Here is an 18,182-nt window from a genome sequence, read left to right as displayed (position 1 = left end):
TTCTCATCAACGAGTAGTATCTGTTAGCTTCAACTGCTTCTATTACAAGCAGCAAGACCCGTTTTCCTCTGGTCCATTTTCAGGAACACGTGCAGACCACTCTCTTCGTATTTAGATACAAAGTAGTGTTTAACAAAGGACAGAAATGCAACCCTGGCTAAACAATTAAGTAAAACAGTCACAGTCACTGCCTCCAAAACTTTACAGAAGAGGTGCTACATTGTTCCAGGAACAACAAATAAGAGGCAACAACTGAACCTAAACAACTTGCTAAATAGACATCAAAATGACCAACTTTGCATTCAGTATGACTACAGGAAAGGAAATCCAGATGCTTAATATTTTCTTTTCTTTAAAGGTAAAGCCTTGCAGGAAACCTAGCAGTCACGTTTTCTTTCTCCGGCGAGAACACCCACACTGCTAACTGGCTCAGTTGCTACCATTTTCCTCTGTACAGCACCTGATCAAGAGGAGCCCAGAGGCCTCCGGACACTTCTGTAATGCACGTGGCGATGACTGTGATTTTTACAGTTTTACTTGGCTTGTTCACAAGACCCAGTCTTATGTAATCTGTGGGCCTGATCCTTCTCCTAATAAGAGCAATGGCAAATCTCCAGCTGATTCAGTAGTTCTGGACAGACCTTGCAGCAGCCAGAGGATAAACTTTAAGGGCCCGAGCCTTATTCATTCACTGTTCCTGCTTCTACAAGTAATCCTATTAAAAATAATGGGAACGCTCCTAAGAGTCAAAGATGTGGGACTGAGCAAGAAAGAAGAGAAACAGAGAAACAGACTGAGAAATATTTGGGGTTCCCTCTCCGGCACAACACAAGCATGTTTCCAAAAGCATCGTCTTATTTCTATGCATTGAATTAGAATACCGATAGAAAATGCATGAATAAAAAAGGCAAAATGTCTGAAAACGTCATTCGAGGCAGTCAGAGGAAATGCAAGCCCTTGTTCTTTTAAAACAAGGGCAATCTAGTGATGAATGGCTGAAAATGTGGCCACACACACACTCTCCTTCATATACACATACATACACAGAGGCAGTTCATCAGAAGTGAATCACAGAGAGAAAGATGAATTTGAACCCTTTATCCCCTGTCCTTTATAAAGGCTGCCACTCAGTAAACGGAGATTGCTCTAATTACTGTGACAATTCTGCACCCCGTTCAAACAACTTTTGTGTTCTGGACAGGTTTCTCCGCGAGTTTGAAATTCTTGGCCTGAGAACCACTCTTGTCTAAAAGAGGTTTCTCGTTGCAAGCTCAGAATGCAACACTAACAAGTTGTCCCTCTTTTCAGCTCCTTTCATTCTCCTCTTTTCCAATTGCCTGATTCAGAGCTTAATGGAAACTTGTCAAGGCTTTTCTTCCCACAAACCCTGTAGAGCCCCAAGGCAATCTGCACACAGAGTAACCACAGGAATCTCATATTGTCAATTAAAATTGAATAGACACCTGATAACTTGACTATACATTCACAAACAATATACATCACATGCATATACACAGATGTGCACACGCAACCCACAGATAACTGAGGTATGGACACACCAGCAGCACCTCGGTGTACCCTGCTCCATTTACAACACAGGTTCTACTTTGCAGACTTGCATTTCATAAACAAAATTCCATGGAAGTACTTTCACATATTGTAGTTGAGCAACCGATTTCAATGAAAAATAAACTTAGTACGTATAGCAGGCATTTGGCCTTTAACAGCCCTGGGGACTGTAAAGGTATTCAGCTGCTATCCAGGCAAAATAAGCTCTATGGATATTCTTTACATAGCGGTTTTGCACCCAGTACAGAAGTCAGGTTTGTGACTAGCTCCTGTAAAGACTTTTTTTTCCTTCAAATGGACACATACATGTTTTAATCTACATTTTATGACGTAGTTTAAGAACTAAGAAAAAGCCCGTAGGGGAATACAACAGGGATCAGAAGTAAACTGAGGCATTCAGCTAAAAATACTGCTAATAAAAAATCTCAAAATCTTGACTTCCAGGCAGAGAACTATAATCTGTAACTCCTTTCAAAGGGAGAAAATCTCACCAGTGTCTCAGAGAAAACAAAGGTAGAAACACTGATTGCAGCCTTATTCTTCTGATGTGTTCAGTCAAGGTCACACTTTCTCCCGGATTCTTTAATATTAGCAAACATTTATAATAGCGTAATTTCTATAGCAGTCTGTTGAGCCTGGGTGCAGATCAATGCAGCATCTATATGCTGTGTTCCAGACCTCGCCTATGTCAGAACAGCAGCCCTGGTTTTATAAATCTCTTAAATCTAATTAAACCAATGCAAACCTCTTAGTGTGTATGCTCTCAAACCAGTTCACTGGTTTAACCAAGTTAAAATTATTCAGGCTAGGGTTTAAAGTATTTCCAAGAGAACCTTTATTAAATATTTGCATCAGTTAAAAACAGAAATCAATGTAGTGACTTGTCTCTAAGAATAGAAAAGCCTATAGCCTCAAACTCTTCCACATAATTATTTAAGGAGTCACTGACTCCAGCAGGACTTGGGATGTGCTCAGAGGTAACCCCCCACCTTTTCTTGCTCTATTTTTCCTTTTCCTAAAATAGGATCGTTTGTTTCCATTGTATCAACATCTAAGAATTTCTCATATTCCCCAGAAAGCCTTTTTGCAGTATTTTCAGTTCAGTATTTTCTAAATATTCCTTCTCACACCCTCCTTTCTGGGTGTTTTGTTTGTTTTGGTTTTGTTTTAATTTTGTGGGTTTTGTTGTTGCTGGTGTTTTTTTTGTCCATTTGTTTTGTTTTTTTCTTTTTTAAATCTCAGCTGTAGCACTGCCACTTGTGAATTAAAAAGCCAAGCCAGATTTTGTTGTATACAGCTCCTCTCTTACCACAGACACTCCTCAGAGCCCCACAAAGCTGCAAGGTAGATGCTGCTAGCACACAATTATATATTCATACTTAGTAGCCATTAAGCATGCAATCGTACTTCCCACGGAGCCTAGGGCATTAAAACCTGTTCTGCCGAGAGGGGAAAACAGTTAGTCAAAACTAACTGTATAGTGGGACTAACAAAATGGTTATGGGACCTTTAACATCAGAGTCCCTCCTGAATTCAGCTTCCTTCCTGGCCAAAACCTGCTGGACTCCAGCACCCCAGACATCTGACCACAGCCCCCACATCATCTCCCTCCTTGCACTTCCTTCAGCAAGCAGCAGAAGCATTTCAAACACAAATACATTCTCTGCTCACCAAAGCCTACTTGTCTCCTATAATTTCTATCATTTCACTGTCATCATTTTTCTTTGCTGAAACCAGCAGCATATGAGTCAGAGAACAATCATTAACTTTTACAACTTCCATACAAATCCACCTACTCACATTAGAGAAGCAGTATTGACATGCAACACAGCCTCAGACCAAATCCTGATCCTGCCAGGATGCTCTGCACTTCTGTGGGAAAGTCAGATACTGCAGGAGCTCATTTAAGAAAGTACCATCGGAAACACAACTTTTTTCAAGAGCAAAAAATGCCGCAGAAGAAGAAATCAATGCGACGTTTAGTTTAGTTTGGCTTTTTCAGTACCTTTATCCACTTTTGAATAAGTTGGCCATTGGTTCAAGACACTCGGGGCCTGATCCAAAGCCTGTCGTTATTAATAGAAGGCTTTTTTCCACTGACTTCAATGGACCTTGGACCAAGCCCAAGGAAGACAAGATTTCACAGCAGTTAGAGTGACACACATTCTCCACATTCAAAAAAAAAAACAATACACAGCACTTACAATGTTAATCTGTATGGCGTAGTTTTGTTTATAGGTTTGGAGTTCTGTTGTGGTTTCTTTTTTTCCTTTTCCCCCTTGAAATAGGCTCTAGGCTGTCAGATTAATACACCCAAGAAGTGTCTCCAAAGCTAGAAGGCTGTACGGGCACATACAGAACGCCACTATGGGAGACAGAATAGTCCCAGCATTTCCCCCTGCTCAAATATAAAGCATCCTCTACCACTACGTTTCTCATAAGTTTCTGCACCCACGCTTTAAAGTTCCCCATCATTATACGCTCCTCCTGGAACGGCTACAACCTTACTCATAGTGAATTAATTTGTATTAATATGGCTATCACGTGCACTTCCATATGAAACCCATTGTTCTGCAGCATTAAGAAAACCTCACCAAGTGAAGTAACGCGGTACCTTTATATTTAAAGAAATTTAAAATAAATACATTCAAACAAAATTGCTAATATCTTTAGTACATCGTAATTGGCACAGCAGAAACCCAGTTATCTTCTCAGTAAGTATTTATAGCATCACCCTTCCCCGTTCATTCCACATTTTCTTAGAGAATCCGCTGTACCCTACATCTGCAATTCATTGACTTTACAATTTACCACATGTTGAGATGGAGAGGTCTCAGCTCCATTTGAATCACTGCACAAATATGCAAGTGATTTATCGTTTTAAAACTGAAGACTGCAGAAGAACGACTCCACTTTTCCTGAACATTACTCCTTCTGGCAGACCATGAACAATTACAGTTCGTACTAATTAAGCTCTGTAAATGTGCTGTGCCCTGCTAATGCCTACCAGGCCTCAAATTTAGTTTCATGAAGCCAAACTTCAGCCAGCAACTTAACTCATTCAGCACTGCCCAGTTGCCCGTGTGTGACCCCACAAGAACATGGATCGAGGCTGCACACTGCCTCACACAAAGGAGGGTTTCTGGGCAGGGCCTGACAGGAGCAGGACAGCACAGCTGCTGATAACCTGCTGCACAGGCCCTGCATGGCCCCAGCCCCACACCTCGGTGGTGTGGGATTCAGATCTGTCCCCAGAGGCTAATAACTCACAGCATTCCATTGATTAGGAAAATGCATAAAGCCTTCAACAAAACTGTACATTTACTCATGGAAGGGCCACATTGACAGCCTCTTTTTTTCCTCCCCTTCCCAGCCAGGCTTTACACAACCAACAGAAGAAAAACATATGGGCAAAGGAGCACAGCTTTCCACCACACACATAACGCCGCGTTTTTCTTAAATTAGCATCCGAGTGCAACAGTAACCTACAGGGAGACTGCAGGAGGAATTAAAGCCAGGAGTAATACCTGGGCACACCTGGGTAACAGCATGGCACAGGCCGCAGCGCCAGGCCCAGCGCCCGCCCCAAGGCAGCAGAGCGGACCGCAGGCTGTGTGGGCAATGCACTACTTCTCCCTGAGCACAGCGTTCCCCTGACACTGAGGAGTCAAGCGCCAGGCCCCAAAGTTCCCCTCCAGCCTCTCAAACACCAGCATGCCCCCCATCCCACAAGTTTCTGGGATTTCTCTTGGCACTCCCATTTCTTCCTTTGTCTGCCAAGCACTCTGCAGTGCCCTTTGTGTCTGCTGCTCCCAAAAGCCCCCCGTGCACCCCATCCACCCCTCACCTCTCCCTCTAGCAGGGTGCAAGGCTTCCCCAAGTGTTCTGCCCTTCCACTGAGTACATCACTGTGCACCTTCCCCTTGTGCAGGCAGAGAGCCTCATTTTACACAGGCACACACACCAAGTTGTCACCACGCACAAAATAACTCTAAAACGTGTATTCCCAGCCATTCACCTCTTCTATCAAACCTCACAGGATCATTATTTTTTCCTTCCCCCTCTCACTGGTACATGAGAAAATTAAAGGACGTTTCCAGGTGTCATCTTTCTTTAAATGTTTGCTCGTGTCAGTATCTGGGAAACACTGCCCAGTGCTGCTCAGATCTGCCAAGGGCTGCGCTGGCCTCTCCCGCTGCAGGCAGAGCTCAGCCCCTCTGGCACCGCAAGCGTTAATTATAAACTTCAGAGCCCACGTAAAAGCACAAACATAAACCAGCGCCTGGGAGGAGGAGCACGAAATTCTGTGCTTTTGGGTGGGGAGAGACAGGATTTCCAGCTCTCCCCCACCCCCCAGAACCACACTCCATCTCTCATTGCTTATAATTAGTGAAAGAAATTTGACCCACTGCCAGTGTCTGTGGACCTTGGATATTATAAGGCCAGCGTGGCGTCAAATATCTTAACATTCATAAGTGTTATAGGCTGTAAATAAACCCCGTGGATTTATGACCCTGTGGTGCCTGCCAGCAAACGACTGTGGCACATTTCTTTCAGCAGACCTGTCGAGGTGCAAGTTTGCCTTTGGTTGTAAAATTAACCATTTCCTTCACAAATGTGCCCAATTAGAAGTCAAAGCTGAAGGCTTAGGTACACATTTGCGAGGAGGCAGAGCTGAGGGGGTGCCGGGCTTGGGATTTCTCCCCACACCTCCCCAGTGCCCCAGGCAGGAGTTCCCACAGCAGCTCCGGGGTGGGAGCCAGGGATCTGGTTTCACCTAAAACCCCAGGAAAAAAAATAAAATAGAAAAATAATAAGAAAAAAAAAAAAGAGAGAGAAAGAGAGAGATTGAAAAGAAACCCACCACTTTCCTATTTTGCCTTGCCTACTACAAGTGCTGCTTTTGGGCTGCCCTTAAGGGGGGGGAGAGCGGACTCCCCTCCAAGCTTCGCCTGCAGCGCGATCCGCTCCCTTCCCCCAGTATAATGTCATCGACTTCCTGTGCAGGAGAACATTTGCTAAATCCAGGTTGTCTCATGCTTAACTGCCAATAATCCAACTTCCACATAACTCCCAGACAGCTGGGGAAAGGTCCTCAGAGTTTTTAGTCATGGTACAGAAACACACGTTCACACAAAAAATCTGCAGCTGTCCTTTTTCTCTGCACCACTTTTTTTTTTCCCCCTTCAATCCGATTTTGGGGCCCAGTCGTGAAAGTCTGACAAATTTAAAACATTTCTACCTACATTCTGGTTTACAAGCCTCAGTGAAAGCTGTGACATATCCCCCTCCCTGCCTCCAGCTGACAAATCAGCACATATTTGCTTGACCAAAAAAAAAAAAAGAAAAAAAAAAAGAAGAGGAAGGAGGAGGAAAGGGAAAAAAAATAAATAAAATACACTCAAAATCATCAATTCATGTATGAATGCATTCAAAAAAGCCTGGAAAGGTGTCTACTGTATTTTTTTTTCCAGTATAGATCAGCCACTGCTGCAGCTATTAAAATTGTTTGATTTCCAAGGCAAATATTATTTTTAATGAAGTGCAGTCCTGCAATTATCCAATACACTCCAGTAACAGCGCTGCATTATATTGTTTTGCAAGGTCCCAGAAACATGAAACTTTTCTCTAACTAATTTTCATAGCCCCCTAAAGAGAAGCTGGTGGGCTTAGCAATGCACTGTTTGCTCCAGAAAGAAAAGCTATCAGAAAAAAAAAATAATAATAATAATAAAAGAAAATGAAGAGAATTCAAAATAACTCAGATTCCTTACTGGAAATAAGTTAACAGATCCATTCTGTTTGCCACTGTATAGCAGCTATGCTAATGCTATAGCAGTGATTCAGCAATCTACCTAATTAAACATGAGGAAAGTTTCTTTATGGAGGTTCCATTCAATTTATGCTGCAGGATCGTCAGTTGTTATTTAGTAGCTTGTTTTTGCACAAGTCCAGAAACTTTATAAAAGCACAACTACTCAATTAGAAAAAAAAAATGAAAGTGAATAATGCAGTCTCCATTGAATAGCTATGTATCATAAAGTACTAAAGTGCTGACATATTAAGTTGTACCTACATTATTAAATGAGTTGGTGGATGTTAATACTATAATCCATACTGCAGACATTAAACCTCAACCATAAAGATTAGCAAAGAATTAATATTGTCGCATCGAAACTGAAATCTTAACACGCCAGCCATAAATATTTCTGAAGGAGATGAAAAACAATTAGCATAAATACCAAAGAAGGGCAAGAACACCTGTTCTTTTTCAGTGCGATAAGCATTTTATTGTTCTCTATTTAAAATGTAATGACCTGTGTAATTACAGTAATATTACATTGTATTGCAAGGGCTTGGAATGTCACACTTTGAAAAGTGTTGTCAAAACAATTGGAGGGAGGAAAAAAAAGGGACCACCATTAACCCTTCGCACTCCTGGGTCTGCCGCTTTTGTGTCAGGAAGGATTAGGTTGTTTCATTCAGCAGATAAAGGAAAACATCCATTTTTCAAAGCAGTTAAAGGAAAAAGTTTCTTCCTGGACCTGCGCTGTGAGCAGGGGGCTGCTCTCCCCTACAGCCATTCCAAACCTGCACGCTTCAGGACCAAACACAAGCTCACTCCTACAACCTCACTTAGCAAGCACCAGTTTGGGGGTAAGGAAGATGCAACAGCACCAGTAAAAATGCGACCTCAGCCAGCAAAGCTTTCTCAAGTCACAGCACATCTATTTGCTCACCAAATGCATTAACCAAGATCTAAATGTAGGATCGACATGAAATACACCACTTTTTCATTTCCAGCTCTGAAACGAAAACAGTGTCCTTTATTATCCCTAACAGGCAGCTCCCCCGGTTCCTCTGCAAGCATAGGTATGAAACTGCATTCTAGGATGCATTACTTCATTAGTATGTGACCAGACCTCCACGCAGCACACAGCTATTCTTGCAAGCATTGCACAGCGTTCTGTCAGAAGCAACGTTAACGTGCAAAAAATTCTTTGACTTATAAAATTATTCCTATCGAGGTTTTATAAAGAGTTCTCAGCAACCGAAGCATTATTCTTTAGATAATATATTATTCATCATAAGCAGATTTTATGATGCTCCATACGTTTGTGTAACAGTAAAGCAGGAATCACTGCCCATGTGTTGAACAGACAATTACAGAGACACTGACAAAAAAATAAACAGTAATCCCACCACACACAACACCACCACCCCAGAAAAAAGGAAAAAGTCAGTAGGGAAAAAAAATAAAGCAACAAAAAACCACACCCACAAATCTTTAAGGTTCTACGCAACAGCAAAGGGAAAGGAAAAGCAGTTCTTCCACATATCTGCATCACCTCGACCTTGCATGTCCTAAGCCTCAAATAGGGCTTCTGGAAAAACTACATCAATAAATATAAAATTAAAAACGGCGCTGAATTATCTATGCCTTTTCAACACGTATTTAAAAAAGAGAAGACAGAAATAAACAGAAAAGAGCATGATCTGATTTGTCTGGAATAGGAAGCTGTGCAGCAGAGAGCCAGCATCCACTAACAGCAGTGTGACAGCAGCTGCCATCCCGCTCGGTCCTTGTAACATCCTGCTCTCAGGACTCAATTAATAACTTTAATTTTTCCAGGCTATAATTAAGTCGTCGGCAAACAAACAAACGCACGCACAGAATGTGAAAGAATAAGGTTAAGAAGATACGAGGAGGTTGCCAGAGAAAAGAAAAAAAAAAACAACTGCCTACAGAGTGTGGAAATCTCCTTCAGATCCCATCTGATAACGGGAGAAGGCCACCTGCCACACCAGCACCAGGCAGCGTGGCATCCCCTGGGCAGCACCTCCAATTGCCACTCATGCCGCATTCCTATGGAGGCCTTTTTAGCTGTGGGGAGCAAGCGGGGGAATAGAGGGTAACTGCGGGGGAACCCCGGTTTGCATGAGGAGGGAGAGGTGGTCTGGGAAACGCAGTGATTAAAAGGAAAATGAAGAACTGTATCTGTTGTAAGAAAGATGCTTGAGGAAAGGGAAGAGGAGCTGTTCTTCCTATAACCTGCGCTTGGGAGAGGGGAACGCCTTTCAGGCGAAAGGGAACAAAAAAGGAACACAATGCTGCCACTTTGTAACCAAGTGACTCGTTCCAAAGTCATTTGTATCAAAGATTGTTTGATGGTCCGGATCCCTGTGCTGCAGGGGCTTGAAGTTCATCCCCATCACACATACACATAGGAGTGACCATACTCAAAAGAAGAAACGCGTGCCCAGCCCTGACCTCCCCTCCCGGCCATCGCGCTGCCAACCGCATGGCCCCTCCACCACCGCACAGCACCGCACCGCACAGCTGCGGGGGCACAGCACCGCACCGCACCGCGCAGCACCGCAGTGCCGCCCCGCTGACGTTCCACCGGATGGAAACGCAGCCGACCCGATGTTAGTATTTTAATGCTGTAAAACACTTGTAGATCTGATACGCTGAAGTTGCCCAAGACCTCGGTCATTAGCGTGGCTACAACATCTCTGGAACAGTGAATCTATTATTGTAAATTGCTATCTCGTATTACCACAAGGAAAAAAAAAAAAAAAAAGTCTGCAAACACACATGGGGACGGTGGGGACCGAGGAGCGCCCAGAAGGAACAAAACGACACTGTGAGCCCATCGACAACATTTTGTACCCTACTGGATTTCACTGCTTTAGCTAAGAACTAAGCCGCCACCGCCAAGAAGGGACGGATCGGGAAGGGGATGGGACGGGAGCGCTGCCCCGGGCAGGCGGAGCGCAGCGCTGAGCCCGGGCCCCGCCGCAGCCCCCGGAGTTCCGCAGGACGCCAGGAGCGGGGCTCGGCCCGGCGCCGCTCACACGCAGGGGCGGGCGCACCCTGCCCTCGGGATTAAATACAACACAATTTGGGGAGAGGGGGAAAAAAAAAAAAGAAAAAAAGAAAAAGGAAGAAAGCCCAACAAGAAGAGGACGCTTTCAACACAACGCGTGTTGCCAGCACGCTTGCAGCAGGAATTTCGCTCGACTCGCTTCGATTTTGCTGTTGCAGTTCGCAAAGAGGCGATCCCTGCCTCCGGCTCCGGCCCTCCCCTCCCGCCCGGGCCCAGGTGCGGTGCGGTGCGGCGCAGGGCCGGGCCCGCCGCGCTCTCAGCTCCCGGAGAGGCTCCGCGCCGCGGTGCGGGCCCCGGGGCGGGAGGAGGGCGGCGGGGCCGGGAGGGGCCGCGGGGCACGGGGCCGGCCGAGGGCAGGAGAGGGTTAAGGGGGAGGAAAGGGGAGGGGGAGCCGGAGCCGGGCCGGCGGCGCGGAGGAGGGCAGGGGCCGGCGGGGCAGCGGGAGCGGCCGCTCCCCGCGTAGCGAGGGGAGAGGGGCACGAAAACAAATACAGTAATTGTTAGGGGAAAAAATAAAACTTCCCGATTCTGTTTTTTTTTTTTTTTTTTTTCCTTGCTTCGCTCCTACTTTACTTTTGAGGCCGCTTTCCTTTTTGCTGCTTTTTTTTCCCCCTCTTGTTTTTCCCTCTCCTCCCTCCTCTTAACCCCACATCGGAGGACTCCAGCAAACTGCCCGCAAAACTGAAAGTAAAAACAAATCGAAAAGGGAAAAGAAAAAAAAAACAATAAAATAAAAATTTAAAGAAAGAAAGAAAATAAGATTTAAAAAAAAAAAAAACAGGAAAGGAGCGAGGGAGAGAAGCAACATGGCGAAGTGTAAACAAACCCCCTCCCGCCGCCGCCCGCCGAGTTCGCAAAGTTTGCGGCGCGGGGGAGGGGGCGGCGGGGCCGGGGCCGAGCGGGGGCAGCGGGGAGCGCGGCGCTGAGGGGGGGATGAGGGAAGAAAAGGCACAAAAAAAAAAAAAAAAAAAAAAAAGGCACTCACCGTCCTCGCCGTCGGAGAGAGCGATCCGTTGGGCAGATACGGGCTGCTGAGGTCGGGGATCATTATAAAGGGATAACCCGGGTATGGTGGGCCCTTAAACAACCCTCCATCTTGCCTCTTCGCAGCTAACATGGCGGGGGAGACACGAGAGGAGAGGGGGAAGGAAGGGGGCAACAGAGGGGAGGGCGAGAAGGGACGGGGGGGGAAGAAAAAACTTTTTTTAGCGAAGTGTCCCGCAATGGGGAGCGGGCGGAGGGGCTGCGGGCCGGGCCGGGCCGTACTCACCTTCCTCCAAACTTTCCCGGGATTTATCTCTGAAAGTTTCGGAGCGAGGCGGGGGCCGCCGCTCCGCCTGGGAGAGGGCCGGGGTCGGCGTGGGGAGAGCGGGGAGGGGGTGTTTTGGTGGTGGTGGTGTGGGGGGGTGGGGGGGGAGTGGGAAAGGTGTGGGGTGAAGGTGGAAGGAAGGAGGTGTGGGGGAAGGGGGGAGGACAAAACAGGAGAAAACAGAACAAAACAGAAGGCATCGTTACAAGTTGGTGCCGCGGAGGAAAGTTGGGCGCCGGAGGGAGCGGGACCCGGCGGCCCCGGCCCCGCTGCGGCCCACGCCCGCCGCCCGCACGGCCCCGCGGGGTTCCCCGTACCTCCGAGTCCGAGGAGCTGTTTTGATTCGTTTCTGATTCATTGACGAGAGACGATTTGACATCAGCTAAATCCCTCTCGGCCGAGGAGTTCTCGGAGATCTTCTCCTCCTGCTCCCCTTCGTCTTTGAAAGAGATCAGTTCATCGTTGGCGCCCAGGTCGTCCCCTCCACCGCCGTTCAGCTGCGGCATTTTCCTCCTGGCTCACCCCACCAGCAGCAATTTTGCAAAAAGGGGAAGGGGGAAAAAAAGGAGAAAAAAAAAAAAAAGGAGGGGAATGGGGAGGGGGGAAAAAAGGAAAAAGAACAGGGGAGGGGGGGGGAAAGTTTGCACCAAAAAAAGAAGAGTCCAAGGTGAAAGTTTCTTTTTTTTTCCCCTTCTCTTTCCTCCTGGGGAGGGGAAAAGAGGGAGGAGGAGGGGAGGGAAATGTCTCTCCTTTGCTCCTTTGCACCAGTGACTTTGGGCTTCTTCCTTCTCTTCTTCTGGATTTTCTCTTTCTTTCTTCCCGGAGCTGCTCACGGCGCGCACCCGCACTCGCGAAAAATTAATAATAATCAAAAATATAGAGCCGGGGGGAGGGGGGGGGAAGGGGTCGTGGGGGGGGGGAAGGGGGGAAATAATGCACCAAACAAACCAAAGAAGTCAGCTGTAACGGGGGGGCAGCGCCGCCGATATTGGGAGCCTGTGCCGCTCGGGTTTGAGTGAGTTGAAGTTGGACTGAGAGCTTTTCAGTTCAAAGGCGGCGCTGATTGACAGCTCGAAAAAGGGGGATCGAAATCCGGAGGAACGGAGAAGTCTGGGATCCGGGATTATTGACAGGGAGCGAGCAGCACACCAGGCACTTAATGAGATGCAGGAGGGGGCGGGGGCTCCCGGTGACGTCTGCATAAATAAACAGCTCTGGGGCCGGGAGGGGGAGGAGGAGGGTGGGGGAGGCAGAGCTAACAATGATCCTTTGGGGCACGGAGCGGGAGGGCGGGGAAAAAAAAAAAAATTGCATCAAATTAAAAAAAAAAATAAAATAAAAATTGCGCCGGGTTCTGGAGGTGGGGGCGAAGAGGCAGAAGTGCCCCCGGCTGCGCGCTGGGCGAGAGCGAACTTTTCCGTGGCCGACGCTGCGGACCGCGGTCGGCTCTATGGGAGCATCGCCCCGCGGGGTGCGGGTCCTCCGGAGGGTGGGCGGCCCCGGGATCAACACAGCGGGGTGGGGGGGGGGGGGGAGCTGCGTAACCCTCGTAAGAAACTCCGAGCGTGACAAACCCCGTAACGTGGTCAGAGCCCTTTGGTCAGCGGCACTTGCTCCTCGCGCGTAGCACGGCGGTACCACGCAGGATCAAAACGTGCGGGATCACTCCCCGAACATCAGATGTTTCCGAATTATCGCGGAGCGAGGCGCGCTGTGTTGTTCGATGTTGGGTTTTTTTGTTGTTGTTGTTGTTGCTTCTTTTTTTTTTTTTTTCCTTGATGTGAAGTTAAAAAAAAAAAAAAAAAAAAAAGGAGGAGGAGGAAAAGGAATGTGACTGCTAAGAAGTTAATTAGCGTGGCAGGACGGAGAATCAAGGACTCGCAGACTTCAGAAGCGAAAAGTTGCGGCGGCGGCGGCGTCAACAGCGCGCGGTGGGGAAAGGCGAAAGCGAAGCCGTGCAGCCCCCGCGCACAGCCCCGCACCGCTCACAGCCCCGCACCGCGGAGGGGAGCGCCGTGCGGCGCCGCGCGGCATCTGCTGCCCGAGAGCTGCGCGCCGAGGGGACGGGCAACAAATTGGTGTTGTACAGCGACAAATTGTAACAATGGCAGAGTCAATTGGAAACTTTAACGTGGGCAAAAAGGAGCCGGGGGGGGGGGGGGGGGGGAGGAGGGGGTGTGTGGAAACGGGGATTTCAACGGGAATTAGTAAATCGCCTCGTGGAAATGGTGTTGGAAAGGGAGCTGTGCTAAATAATCCAAACATTCCTCGAGAAATCTAACCTGCTGCTCACTCTGAGGGCCATTCAGCGCAGAGGGTTTCCAAAACAAAGCCGATTTGTCATGCAATATTTAGCGAGTTTGGGGGTTTCGGCTAAACTGTCTTCTCTAAAAAGAATAATAAAAATAATAATACGGAGATCGACAAGGCTAACGCGAATTCTCAGGCATTAAAAAGTTCACATAGAAATTTGCATACTAAAGGGAAAGATACAGACAAAATAGAAATAAAAAAAATCACTGCAACTTACAACTTTAATATTAATCAGCAAAGCAGAAGTAGAGTGAAAGGAAGCATGAAAAGAAGTAAAACAAATGTGTACATTTAATCAGACAGGATTGCATAGGACACAAAGAACAGGGCTAATTAGTCTCAGCAGGTAGGGACTAACCTTCAGACTTCATAAATAAATAAGTCTGTGAACAATGTCTAAGTGGGAATATGGAGACAGAAAAAGGATTATTTCAAGACACCAAGTAAAAATGTGAAGAATGAGATTCTTCACTGTTAAATCAATGTACAAATGGATTGAACAGTTTCCTTTTCCACCAGTTTTTCCACTAACTTGATTCTACTTTCTGAGATTTGGCTCAATAACTCCCTGTGGGCACACACACTTCCCACAGCCCCAGTGATGCACTCACTGTCTTTGGTTTGCAGAGTGGCACCTTAACAAACCTTCTCCATTTCTGTTTGCTTTTTGATTTTGAAAATACCTTTATATGCCAGAACAATATGAGATTAGAAACGCAAATGTGACACTTTTATTTACTTTGCAGGGCCATGTGTTCTAATTTGATCCAAACGAACAAAAACAGTTGCACGATTTTGTTTCTCAAAGATCTTTCTACAATCTGCTGTAGGTTTGTTTGTTTTGTTGTTATTTTTTAAGCAAGTGTACGCTGGTCCCAGTGTGGTTGCTAACTACTTATTGAGCACCATCAAAAATTGGTGACCAAGACAGGTCCAGGCCTTGCCCAAAACCATTGCAGAAGAAGGGCCTCATTCAGTGCTTCCATCAGTACCACCAGGCTATTTCCAAGGGTTTTGGTCCCCTGCACCATAAGTGATGTTCCTCACATGAGTAAACGTTGGGTCAATGAGTAAAAGTGGGCTGAGTGTCATTTGTCCCGAGCCACAAGGTGCTCCCAGCTCTGGCGTCTCCTGGTAGTGTCCCAGCTCTGTGTGTTCCCACAACTGGGATCTTACCACCACAACCAGGATCTTACCACCACAACTGGGATTTGCCATCAGAATGGGCTTAGAGGAGCCTCAGGACTGTATGGGAAAGCACTTTGCAGCCTTTGTGGCAACATCAAGTCCTTCCGCTTGCAAACATAAAGGTAACTGCTTTCAAACTACAGCTTGGTTTTGAAGTCTAAGTATCGTCAATGATTACTAACACAACATGACTTAATTAAGGTAACACAAGTCACTTAGGATAGCTTATGCATCTTATTTGTACCATTTTCACTTATGTAAGAGTTTCTGATCACACTGGGGAGAGAGTTGGCCCTATGAGAGCTCTCAATGGGTCAACAGCACCTGTTGAGTAGTGGGCTCTCAGTTCATACCTTATATTTAAACAAATAAACAAAACCAAACAGTCCATAATTTACCATTGAAAGAAATACAATATTCAGAGGAGCACCAAGCTAATCCATGGCATGAATCACAGTTTATTGTTTAGATACCTGATTTTAACGAACAGCTGGAGAGACAAAGCCAGGTGCTCCGAGTTCAGCCTTCACGAGACTATGGCTTTTTTCTTCAAGCTGACCTATGGTGCAGATGAAGAAGTGCTTCTCTCCAAGTTTCTGTAACTCTCCCAACACGGTACATTGCACCACATGCTGAGCAAAGGGGCTTGGTTACTAACAGTGCGGTCACTACGTTACACCTGGACACAACATTTCAGTCCTAAGAATCCTGCAGAGTCTCATGAACAGCAACAATGAAGAAGCACGTGAGGTTTGCCTGCCAGTTCATATTGCAGTGAACTGGAAAGGGAAGAGGTTGACCAGGGGCAGCCAAAGAAATGTATTGTTTTATGAGAAATGCTGTGGAATCTTTAATATCACACCAGAGGCCCAAGTCTGTATTGGAGAAATATGGTCTGCTAACTGCCAGCTGGATCTCCCAGCTAATGTTTACATATCAGGGGTGAATCATCCATTTTCGTGGTCTTCTCCGAAAGGTCCCAATGTAGGTTGCAATGTGTAAAATTCAAGTTATTTATTTTGGAAAGATAAAAGCACTTTGGTTGACCAGGCTGGGATTTGAGCGTACAGCTCAAAGGAGTCTGTATGTTTACAAATAATCTTGGATCATTAAATCTGCTCTGAATGTCAAAAAGATTTCAATATTGAAATGGTTCCAACAGCACAAAGCAAACACATCTGCCCAGTCCATTTCCAGTCTAGCCCTTCCAGAGTTAGCAATGAGGGGAGTTTTTTTTCTAGAGCAGGAAAGATGATGGCATAGAAAACACAGAAATTACATCTCCTGTCTGTGTTCATTTGCTTTGACCAAAACAAGCTCACATTAAAACTCAAGGCAACTGTAAAATGGGAAAATGCCAACAAACAACCAACCAGATTGTGGTGCTACTGCTAGATTTCTTTGCGGCATTAGGTTTTGCATGTACTGACCAGGTCATGGTGCAATAGTTGAGCAATAGGTGTGGGCTTTCTACCCATGCTTGAGGGAGAAATATTGGAAGATAGGTACAAAAAGCCCTTGCACATTGTTTGTTTTCGACCTCATAACACAGCCTAACATCTTTAAATCCAAGCTCTGTTTCCCAAGTTGTGGCTATGGCTCAGTAGGAACACACTTCCCTTTTGGCACCTAAAACACAGCTGTACTTCTTGCTTTTGTTAGAGAGAATTCTGTCTAATAACAAAATGGTTAATAGGTAGAGATATGCATTCATGCAGGGATTATTCACACTTTATTGTGAGGTGATATCAAGCACCATAGGAGCGAACAAGAAGAAATAGGCTTCTAAAATACAGAGCCCTCCATAAATATACCATTTTTATTGACAACATGTCTTTTAACCCTAATAGTAATGGAAGAAATCCAATAAGTGAAACATTTACTGCATAACTTGCCTTATTTTTGGGTGGTGTCTGATTCCTTTCTAGCTGTCTCTAGAAGATGTTTTTAGCCTAATTTGCTCCCTAGAAATTTCACTCACTAGAGTTATACATCTATGACGTTTTATTGCCTGAAGCCAAGTCTGAATAAGAACTTTCTTAAGATATACTTATCCTAATGCCAATCTACAAGAAGTAGGCTGCTTTAGTTTGATTTATTTGTGCAACAGAGATATGTGTGTGCATATACAGTTGGTCACTGCCTCAAACTGGATCTAATACTCCAAACAGAAACAAACAAAAACAACAAGTTTAGCCATGTTCATTTATAAATAGACACTTTTAAACAAATAACGTTTATATTTATATGTCTGTTTTCCAAGCCAACCAAAACAGTAGTCCTTTACATTTACAAAGTATTCTTCTTTCACAGGAAAGGACTAGAGTGTATTTGTATGTAGGTATAAGATCACAAGCATCAAGCACTAGCCCGATGTGGTATGCTTTACTATCTAAGAAATACATAGTGGCTCTTAATGAGTCTGAGTATGGAGATTACCACCTGGGATTGCAGACCATTGGCTTGTTCCCCATGCCTCTCTACTTGTTGCCTTTGGCAGCTACCTGGGCTGTCAGTGCAAAGAGCAAGAACCCCTTTTTTTGCTGGGTGGTTATGCTGGGATACAGGTCTCTAAACAGAATTTAAGGATGGTATGGCAATACAGATGATAAGATGATAATAATTTGTGCTTGCACTAAAGTAGCTTCTATGAAGATCATCTTGTAGGTGAGCCATGGCTGAGAGCAGATGGCAGTAAGCAATGAACCCAGCAAGATTTAAGCCACGAGCATGCCCTCAGCCAGAATTGAATGCCCTTTCAGCTGACACATAGTAATTAGCTGTGTATGCATTTGTAGTCTGTTGCAATATGAGGTAAAAGGGATTAGTTTTGCAATGGTCTAAGAACATGAACATGCGCCAGCTGCATTCCAGCTGTAAGGGTTCTGGCTGATGGATGGTAATAGTCAGCA

The 18,182-nt window shown here is 45.7% G+C and overlaps 1 protein-coding gene across 31 annotated transcripts in view; it reads right to left on the bottom strand.

Annotated features, from left to right (window-relative positions):
• The window catches only part of TCF7L2 (transcription factor 7-like 2 (T-cell specific, HMG-box)), a 172,412-nt gene extending 159,512 nt beyond the window's left edge, over positions 1 to 12,900 (bottom strand). For 30 of the 31 annotated variants that reach the window (XM_015288546.4, XM_015288547.4, XM_015288561.4 and 27 more), the window contains exons 1-3: positions 12,087 to 12,900; positions 11,731 to 11,797; positions 11,446 to 11,570 (exon numbers count right to left, since the gene is read on the bottom strand). In XM_015288546.4, the coding sequence (XP_015144032.1) occupies positions 11,446 to 11,570; positions 11,731 to 11,797; positions 12,087 to 12,275 (381 nt within the window). In that variant the 5' untranslated portion in view covers positions 12,276 to 12,900. The remainder of the gene's footprint in view (positions 1 to 11,445; positions 11,571 to 11,730; positions 11,798 to 12,086) is intronic. The other variant, NM_001206510.5, reaches the window with a different exon arrangement.
• Positions 12,901 to 18,182: the final 5,282 nt, after the last annotated feature.

This window comes from Gallus gallus, chromosome 6, assembly GCF_016699485.2.
Source record: "Gallus gallus isolate bGalGal1 chromosome 6, bGalGal1.mat.broiler.GRCg7b, whole genome shotgun sequence".
Classification (NCBI taxonomy): domain Eukaryota; kingdom Metazoa; phylum Chordata; class Aves; order Galliformes; family Phasianidae; genus Gallus; species Gallus gallus.
Note: the sequence above shows the minus strand (reverse complement) of the source record. Positions and strands in the feature narration are given on the sequence as shown.